The sequence below is a fragment of the Nicotiana tabacum genome, chromosome 4 (assembly GCF_000715075.1).
Source record: "Nicotiana tabacum cultivar K326 chromosome 4, ASM71507v2, whole genome shotgun sequence".
In the NCBI taxonomy this organism is placed as follows: Eukaryota; Viridiplantae; Streptophyta; class Magnoliopsida; order Solanales; family Solanaceae; genus Nicotiana; species Nicotiana tabacum.
The window spans coordinates 1,224,981-1,235,026 of NC_134083.1; the positions used below are offsets into that span (position 1 = coordinate 1,224,981).

General features: G+C 39.9%; 1 protein-coding gene across 2 annotated transcripts; it reads right to left on the reverse strand.

The window, feature by feature from the left end:
- Positions 1 to 558: 558 nt before the first annotated feature.
- Positions 559 to 4,709, reverse strand: LOC107781666 (glutamyl-tRNA reductase-binding protein, chloroplastic-like). Of its 2 annotated transcripts, none has more exons than XM_075250632.1 (5): positions 4,092 to 4,656; positions 3,916 to 3,996; positions 3,045 to 3,146; positions 2,565 to 2,714; positions 559 to 1,125 (listed from the first exon to the last, which is right to left on the reverse strand). In XM_075250632.1, exons 1-5 carry the CDS (start codon positions 4,476 to 4,478, stop codon positions 886 to 888), a joined length of 960 nt encoding a protein of 319 aa, XP_075106733.1. In that variant the 5' UTR covers positions 4,479 to 4,656; the 3' UTR covers positions 559 to 885. The 2 variants fall into 2 exon arrangements, with proteins under 2 accessions (XP_075106733.1, NP_001312248.1); NM_001325319.1 differs by having other exon boundaries at positions 841 to 1,125; positions 3,045 to 3,149; positions 4,092 to 4,709.
- Between the last annotated feature and the right edge of the window lie 5,337 nt (positions 4,710 to 10,046).

Genomic DNA, 10,046 nt, shown 5'->3' on the forward strand with positions numbered 1-10,046 from the left:
AAAACGAAGACAATTTAGAGTGTTTTTTTAAACTTGTCATCCGTTCTATATTGACGTAAAAGACAATGTGAAACAAGCCTTTTTATCTGTTTACATTGTTTTCAGCAATGCATAAAAAGAGTCAAAAGAAGGCTAACCAACCAAATAGGATAATCTCTCCTAAAAGGGTACCAGCCGCTGGATCAAAGGAAAATTTTGCCAGACTAAATCCACGCCGTTGTCCTGCCGACTGAACGTAAAAACATGCGATCAACTAAGCTGTTAATTTTTTTCCCTCAAGTGCAGCTTAGAGAAATCTAGAGATTGGTGATAGCAGCCGCAGATTGTATAGTGCCGGCCAAAATATGCTGCCAACAGTGGCGGAGCCAAATTGTTTTTAAGGGGTGTCAAAATATATAAATATTAACATACGAAGGTTTAAGAGGATTCAAAATAATATATATGTATAAAAGAAATTTTTTTACTCGACTAAAGTATTCTTTTTCCGGCAAAGGAATGTCAATTGACACTCCTTAGACTAAGGTGGCTCCGCCACTACCAACACCCATGACTTTGGAGTTTTTACGTTATGTTGTTCTATCCAAGTTTTGTCATTGCAACAAAATATGCTGATCCACGGTCTTACATGTAAATGAAAAAAAGAGTCTTAGAAGAGCTCCATTAACCGACAGCTTATGTGCTCACAAACATTCTTGTGCTGCACCAGAGATGAACATATTACGTTCCCGCTGCAACTGCAAACACTCACCAACTTACACTATCCTACTGAGCAATTACACTGATCAGCCTCCAAAGTTCAAATCAATCCGTCGAGAAAAAGAATGATGTATCAAGAAATTGCAGCTAATAATTGCATCAAAAATTGCATAGCGAATCCAATATTAATCAGAGTCCTGTGTACTCTATCTTTTTCAGTTGTTTTGCCTTTTCAAACTCTGCAGCATGGAAATTCTTTTCTACTTCCCAAGCTAGTTGAGACATACAATTGAAAGATGATTTTGCGCCCTTCTCGTCAGTAACTTCTCTGGGGAATGGGATACGGGCTTCAAATACATCATTTTGAGGAGACCTGAAGCGGACATCAAAACCTAATCTATCAACCCAGAGCATCTTGGCATCAGAAACCTGCGAGTCCAGCCCAAGAAAAGCAAATAAATAACTAAGTCATCAAACAATGGTGAAGAAACAACCAGTAAAAAATTGTAATTTACTTCAAAGCACACAATAAACTAGGGAAGATTAGATTACATTCCTTGAACTGGAGCACGGGTCACAGATATAAGCATTCAACTAAACTACTAGGTAATGGATAATATTACAAATCTATACTGCAAACTTAGCGAGCTTTTACTTAAAAATGGGACATGGAGAAAATGATCAAATGTTACCTATCAACTAGAAAGAGAGCGAGATAACGATCAAACACAACTCTCGAGCCAGGTAAAAGGGCACATATCAACTATTAATGCAAACCAGGGCCATCACAATGCTACAGCTAATCCTATTTCATAACACAAAGTCTGACAAGAGGGGGTTGCTCAGATGGTCAGCACTCCCCACCTACAACCCCAAAAAAAAAAAAAAACCAAAGCCTAAGCTCCGCAAAGTTCTTTGTCTGTTGCTCTGGGAACTCTTATTTTTATTCATCTTGCGTTAAAATCTACAGCGCCTAGATGGTCTATATGCCCCTATCCCAACATTATCTTCTGGACTATTAGAGTTCCTTAATATTCCCTTTGTCTCAAAAATATTGTCCTACACTCCTACTTTCCCTTTTCAGCACTTTTCTAAGAAGGAAATTGTAATATATTTCGAACAACTTTTACTCTTTTCAACATAACTGTGGCCTCAGTAGCAGAGCCAAGATTTTCACCAAGGGGGTGTCAAAATTTAAAGAAGTAAATACACAAAAAAGTCAACGGAATGCAATACATAGTATATATATACATAAAAGAATAATTTTTACCTACCTAAACGGTGTATTTTTCCGGCGAAGGGGTGTCAGTTGACACCCCTTGGAGCTATGTAGCTCCGCCACTGTGTGGCCTATAAACTTCTCTACCTTAACAAAAACATAAGGGTGGAATTTTGTAATCAATATGCAAGTCACATGTTCCACAAGTAGTGAACAGATCTTAATGTCTACATGAAAACCACACAGTAAGTACCAGAAATTTTGTCATTTTATATGCATATGTCGGAAGTAAAATATTTTCAAGTAAATATATACAGAAAACTCAAACAGGCTTAGAACTGTTCTATATTGTATTTCAGACGAAAAAGAGAGAGAAATCTAAAGATATGAAAGTCCAAATATGAATATGATATAGGTAAAAACTAAAAATTAGTCAAGGTGCACAAGTGGCTCGGACACCACCTTGATTACCAAAAGAACAAACAAAATTAACTAATCTGAAACTTGGCTAGTTTATCTTATCCTCACACAAAGGACACTACTTGAAACAGAAAAGAGTTGGTACACCAAGACCTATAATGGAACTAAAGTGAAAAAGAAAAACTAAACTGGAAGTAAGAGAAAGTCAAAAGCTATGTTCCTTACAAACCTGGAAATCCAAGTCAACATAGATATTGCAAAACCGTAATATGTCTTCCCTATTGTGAGTATTTATCTCTTCAATCATTCTTTCTGCAAAGTCTCGAAGAGGATCAGGGTTCGCCAACTTGTAGTCTGATGAAGTGACCCAAATTCCATCCTGAAAGTAGTTTATCATCTCATATTATCATTATGGTAGCTGCAATCAGCAATCAACATGAACTATACTATACTACTTAGGGCGAAAGAATAAACTTGAAGCTGTTTAGTGTGGATAATGTAAATTGTTCTATTATTTAAACAAATGTTATCATATCGTATTTGACTAAAGCTAACCTGTTCTGTTAAATGATAAAAAGGAATATTAACCAAGCATGTTATCAAATGGAGATTAAATCAGGTTAAGTAATCTCAACCAAAGAAGCCAAAACAAAGCTATGACTGGTTCATGGAAATCAATGAAATAACCATAGCAAACAGACAAACAAACCTCTGCAAAATCTTCAAGTTGCAGTACCCGTTCCACAGAAAGCAAAAATAAGTGGTCTTCATCTACTTCATGCCCAAATCGTTTTTTCCAAACTGAATGAAGCTTCTAAAACAAGAAACTTGGTGTCATCAATAGAGAGTTCAGATTATCATCGAAGATCAAAACTTGGTAAAATTCATCAAAAATAAAGCATCAACTTAGAACATATGACATCATTAAAATTGAAAAAAAAAAAAAGCACAAAGAACTGAAGCACAATAAATCCAGTCATGCTTAGTTACTATCAACTCTACATTTATTGAAATTAGTGAATATCATGCTTGGGGATAAATGTTTCAGATAACCTCAGGAATATGTTACTATGTAATATTCCTTTCAAAATGACAACACTTCTTTTACACTGGCAAAGCACTGAAGCAGAGAAAAATCGCTGGACGATAATGGATATGAAAGATGGAATATCTCCATATTCAATCTATTCCTAGGTATCGCTTCCCTCTAAAGTCCTACATTTCATCACATCTGAGGTGCATAGACGATTTTCCATCTTGTCCTAGTCAGGTGCTGAAAGATCAACTTGCATGCTTTCTTCACTCTCTTTTAGTAACCAAATGACATTATATATAACTCGAACGATACTGTGCACTTAACTATGCTGGAAATTCATCTTAAGAAATGCAATAGTCAGTGTAAATTCCTAGTTTGTATTCACAACTTTTGCCAGTATATGCATCCATCCCAAATTCCCAACTCCAAAACTCCAATAAAAGTTCGATCGGATAGACAAGTGACATAGCTTTATAGTTTCAATCCAGTATCACCTTTAGCATATAGTAGAGTAATGCATAAATAAAAAATACATTTTTTTCACCTTCAAAGCTGTCGTATCTTCTGGCTTTTCAAGAGTCCCCTGTATCGTGCACTGTGGAGTCCGCAATCCATATTGCTCAAACTGATATCAAGTTCAAATTTTTCCAACATCAAAAAATCAAGTTGATAACTTTAATTAACACATATGCATAATGTTTAAGATACATCTGTACAGACCTGAACATGGATGCTAGACTTGCAATTGACAGATAATTTGGAAGTGGCGTCATTCAAAAAGAGGACAGGAGTTCCATGTGGGTCAACAGCGAAACGGACACCAAAGCCTAAAGGCCAACCATCTAGGGTGGGCGTGGATAAAGTTCCAACTGAAGATAATTCCATAATTGTCCTCGAAACTTCAGCTGGGTATGGTTTCCCATTGTTGGTTTTTTCTGATTGAATTGGCTCCGATACAACTGAAACTGCACATCTAAGAGGCCCAATTGAAAATCTTGGACATTTTGGGAAGGTGAATTGAGCTCTATTCCAGGATTTACTGAAAGGTAGTGCAACTTTAGAGAGACGCGTCGAGGGAAGAGATGAAGTTGGAAGGTGGGTCGTCATTCAGATTCAGTTTCTCAGAGAATTGGGTAACTTCAGGAGCAGAAGAAGATGATGAGAAGCAATCTTTTATCTAAAACGGCATATGCAAATTCAGTTCAGAAATTTTCTTTTCTGCTCTTTTTTATTTTTAGTTTTGTAGGATTAACTACACTGATTTCAAAAATCGTACTATTTGTTTTCAAACTACAGAAAATAATTAGAGTTGATATTATTGAAATAGAGTGTTTGGATTGACTCATAAAAAGTAGCTCCAAAAGAAAAAGTCAATAAGTTTGTAATACCCAATTTTTTTATTTTTGGTTTATTTTTATATTTTTCATGCCTAAAATAAGCGCTTTTAAGCCTCTTTTAATTTTCAAACATCACAAAAATTAGAAAAATACTTAAAAGACAATAAACACTTAAAATAAATCAATTCATCAAATAATACTATTGTTACTTCAAAACACGTGATATTATATTATATATCAGAAATAGTTGACAATCAGATTTTCATTGTTTTGAACATTAAAATCAACCGTTAATTTGGACATAGAAAGTGGAGTATGCAATATCTAGAGAATGTTCTCAATTACACCTTTTATCCTAATTGTTTACCCGAAAAACGAATAGAGTTGAATTTATACGTAGTTCTAAGGATATGTGATATAGCTTGGTACAAATCGAAAAAGTATGTAGAAAAATATCGAATATTGACTGTAAAAAAGGAATGAAATACAAACCAAACTAAGTAGAAAACGATTTACGGATAAGCAAGATAAATCAATGTACAAGGCTCACAAAAGGATAATTTCTCCTGTATCTATACGTGAATATCAATAATCTTTTCAATAAGGGAGTGTGTAGATGCCTTAATATTCCATGCTTTTACAGAAACGATAGCCACTTTTTTATAATGGAGGGATCTTACTTTGGATATAATAAAAAAATACATAGTGGGGATCTCATGATAGATTAGTTAATTTAGTTTTTTCTTAATTTCTGTCGAGATTCTCTCCCCAAGTGCGGCTACAACAGGTCTTGTCTCTTAGCTCGATCTTGGTCGGACTTGATATTGGTCGATCTCCAGATTTCGAGCTTGATACTGACTCGAGCTCGATGTTGACTCGGGCTCGGTGTTGGAACGGGCTCGGGTCTTGAGTTCGATGACGCCACTTCACATTATAGTTCGATTTGGACTCGAGCTCGATAATGACTTCGAGCCCGGTATTGATCGGTCCCTTAATCTTGAGCTTGGTAACCTGGCTTCGGATCTCATCCCGGTATTATGAAAACGACCCTTGATCCATCATGTTCCAATCTTGACTAACCACATGAAGAGCAAAACCGGTTCTGACCGTATACAGATAGTCCCCTCGTTTCTCGGGAAGAATGTGGCGAGAAACGACATGATTTTCCAATGATACGACTAGATATACACTGACGTTTGCATCGAGCTCGACCATGACGTATGTGATAACTGTCCCGTCGGTTCAGTTACCAAGGCATTAAATGTGTGTCAGGCGATTGTCGGCCACTGCTGATATTGAACCGTCATTGCCAACTCTGTAAATAGTCCCCCTCTTTACCATTTTCTACTTTTAGATCTTCAATCTCTAAATCTTCTAAGTTCTTTTTCGCATCTTTTGAGTTCTTCATCTGTAAATCTGTGATTTTCACTGCAAATTCCTTTCTCAAAACACCAAAATACTTCTGATCTTTGTTCATAGAAATTTAGATGGCCAAAACGTCAAAAATTCTTCCTCAAAAAGAGAATGCCTCTTCATCACAGCCTGCCGGCGATAAAACACCGATGGAGCCAAGACCTGAGGAGTGTGTTCTCGGGGTGTGTGTTCTCACTTCTGATTTTAAGACCGACAAAGCCTCGCCGATTCCCGGTCGATGCGAGCCAGTATCGAGGTATATGTGCTCGATAACTGAGGGATATCTTAAACATGTAAGGAAAGATTGCAACTCGGAGAACAAAGAAGTGATAATCCCGGCTCCCGAAGAAGATATTACTACTCATGTGAAAGGGTTTTTAAATGTTTATACTTACCCTTTCACGTTGGGCCCCCTCGACCCTGTTGTCATCGATTTTTTCCGACAATACCGCATAACCCTAGGCCAAATCCATCCTTCTTTTTGGCGAATCGTTATTCCGATCCGCTTCTTTGTAAACAAAATCGAGGGGATGCCTTTCACCCTCGACCACCTCATCAGGTTGTACAGCCTTCGCCTCTATCGAGGTGGGTTAATAAAACTCCAGCGCCAGGCCACCAAAGTGTTATTCTCGAGCATAGACGAGGACAAGGACCGAGGCTGGATGGGCCGATTCGTTCGAGTGAAGACTTCTGACCTAATCCCGGCCGAGAAGATGCCATTTCCCGAGCAATGGAATATGAAGCGTAAATACAATCCTACTGTTAACTCCCATTGTTTTGCTCCTTTGGTTCTTTCTCACCGATATCCTTTTCCGTGATGTAGCGGTTGCTTGGATGCCCGGTGCAATTCCTAACCTTAAGAGCTGGGTATGGGACCTAGCCTCGACCTCTAAATATGCCGAGCACTCGTGGCGCGATTTATTAAAGGGCCGATGGGAGGCCAAAATACATGGTAAGCTTCTTTCCCCCGTCTTTGTTGACTTCATAAAGCGTTTCTTACATTTTTTTTTATACAGGCCTTGGCAAAGATGTCATTATGAGGCCCTTATCTGGTGAGGAAGAGACTTCGATCCCGGCACCGAAACAGGCAAAGGACAAAAAGAGGAAAAAGATTTCGACCTCCGAGGATCCGGAACCTAAGAAGAAGAAGGCCCGTAAGCCGAGGAATAATATCATCTTTCTGACCGAAGACTCTGTTCGACATCTTAGGGATGAAGATGAAGAAGAGGAAGATGATGACTCCGGGCTGGTGGCCCGAGTGAAAATGAGCACCGAGGCCCCAAAGGCTATTTAATCGATGAAGGCAGCAGAGATTCTATCTCGTGATGGGGGAATCTCGGAAAGAGAATTGATCAAAGTCCTTGAGTCATTGAGGATCGAGGCTACCTCTCACTATAATGAGCCAATGGTGGGTACGACTGCAGGGGCTGATCTCGAGGCTCCCCGAGATGGAGAGAATGCCCCAAGTGATTTACTCGGGGCAATAGAAATTGGAGGCTCCCCGTTTTCGAGGAAGCGATTCAAGAAGCTCGGGCCTTGAAGACCCTTTCTATCGAAGGGGTCCACGGAAGGGAGGATCCCTTCCGTGATTATTTTACTGGGGTCGAAGATGCTATCGGCCTAAGTGACTTGGAGGTCCCGAGGAAGGACTCGGGCAAGGCATCGAGCCTTTTAACGAAGTGCAGCGAGCTGTGAATCAGGTAAGCCTTAACTTCCCTTGTTGGTATTACCCTTGTGTTTGTTTTTCTCTTTTAACTTCTTTTCTTCTTTCTGTGTAGGCCTCAGTGCTTCATCGGGAAGCATGAGACCGACCTTCGAGGGCTCTCGGAGGAGAGAAATACCCTTAAACTTCTTTGCGGGGCAAAGAGAAGAGGAAATCAAGGACCTCTGAGTTGAGTTGGCCAAGGCTCACCAAGATCAGTCCGACCTGATCGAGTACGTAATGAAACTCTTAAAACCTCATGGGCTCGATTCAGGAACGGTGGCTAATATTTCGATCTCACACCTGAAGCAAAAAATCGAGATGATCGGGCAGCTCCGTGAGGAGGTCGACATGATAAAGGCGGAGACCTTGGGGTGGAAAGAAGGCATGGACCGCTTCGCTACAGAAAAAGAGACCGCTTTATCCCAATTGTCATCGGTCGAAAATCAGCTTCGAGGCATGAAGGAAAAAAGCTCGATTCAGGCAAAGAAAATAGAATGAACTTGAGGCCCGTTTGGCTTCTGAAATTGCAAAGGCCAAGTTTGAAGCCGAAAAGGCAAAGGCCGAGGCAGAGGAGATCGTTGCCTTCTATCGGGCTGATGCTAAAACCGCTCAAGTACAAGCGAGAAAGGCAGTCGAGACCACTCAAACTCGAGCATATTGGGTTGATGAACTCGCCAAATGCCAATCTCGGAGGGAAACCCTCGAGGAGATCCATGTTCTAGGTTTCGATCTTACCGAAGAGATTATAAAGGCTAAAGAGCTTGAAGCTGAAGCTGGATCTCTGACTTCTGATGATAATGATGATGAAGACGAGAGCAAGAGCGGGTCTGAGAGTAGGGAGGACCTCGATGGAGAAAAAGCTGCCCCCTTAAGTTTTTCCATTTTTGAACTTGTAAATGTAGGGTCCTCGATGATGATGTAGAGTCCTAATCGGACTTTGTAAATGTTTTCATATATATATATAAAGATCTCTTTTTCCGACTTGTCTTCATTTCATTTTCTTGCCTTGTGAAAATTTTTTCATTCATGCCTTATGAAAGTTTTGTTCATAAGTTCGAGGCTTTAGGCAATTTGATCGAAGTCGGACCTTGTAGTCATTACGATTGAGTTTACCTGAACTCGCATTAAGAGTTGTCCTTGGGCTTAATAGTCGAGTGAGCGTTTGCTCAAACTCGAAGTAATGTATCCCTTAGGCTTTATGGTCGAGTGTTTGATCGTACTCGAAGTAAGAGTAGCCCTTAGGCTTAATAGTCGAGTGAGTTCGTTTGAACTCAAAATGAAAATAGCCCTTAGGCTTAATGATTGAGTGAGTGTTTGCTCGAACTCGAATTAAGGTAGCCCTTAGGCTTAATAGTCGAGTGAGTGTTTGCTCGAACTCGAATTAAGAGTAGCCCTTGGGCTTAATAGTCGAGTGAGCGTTTGCTCAAACTCGAAGTAATGTAGCCCTTAGGTTTTATGGTCGAGTGTTTGATCGTACTCGAAGTAAGAGCAGCCCTTAGGCTTAATAGTCGAGTGAGTTTGTTTGAACTCGAAATTAAAACAGCCTTTAGGCTTAATAGTCGAGTGAGTGTTTGCTCGAACTCGAATTAAGGTAGCCCTTAGGCTTAATAGTCGAGTGAGTGTTTGCTCGAACTCGAATTAAGAGTAGCCCTTGGGCTTAATAGTCGAGTAAGTGTTTGCTTGAACTCGAAGTGAAAACAGCCCTTAGGCTTTATGGTCGAGTGAGTATTTGCTCGAACTCAAAAAATTGGTAGCCCTTAGGCTTAATAGTCGAGTGAGTGTTTGCTCGAACTCGAAGGAATGTAGCCCGTAGGCTTTATGGTCGAGTGAGTATTTGCTCGAACTCGAAGTAATGTAGCCCTTAGGCCTTATGGTCGAGTGAGTGTTGCTCGAACTCGAAGTAATGTAGCCCTTAGGCTTGTCGGTCGAGTGAGTGTTTGCTCGAACTCGAAGTAATGTAGCCCTTAGGCTTATCGGTCGAGTGAGCGTTGCTCGAACTCGAAGTATTGTAGCCCTTGGGCTTATTGGTCGAGTGAGCATTGCTCGAATTCGAAGTATTGTAGCCCTTGGGCTTGATAGATAGTCCCCAAGTGAGAATGGTTGCTCAAACTCGAAGTGAAAACAGCCCTTAGGCTTTATGGTCGAGTGAGTATTTGCTCGAACTCGAAATAATAGTAGCCCTTGGGCTCGATAGATAGTCCCCGAGTGAGAATAGTTGCT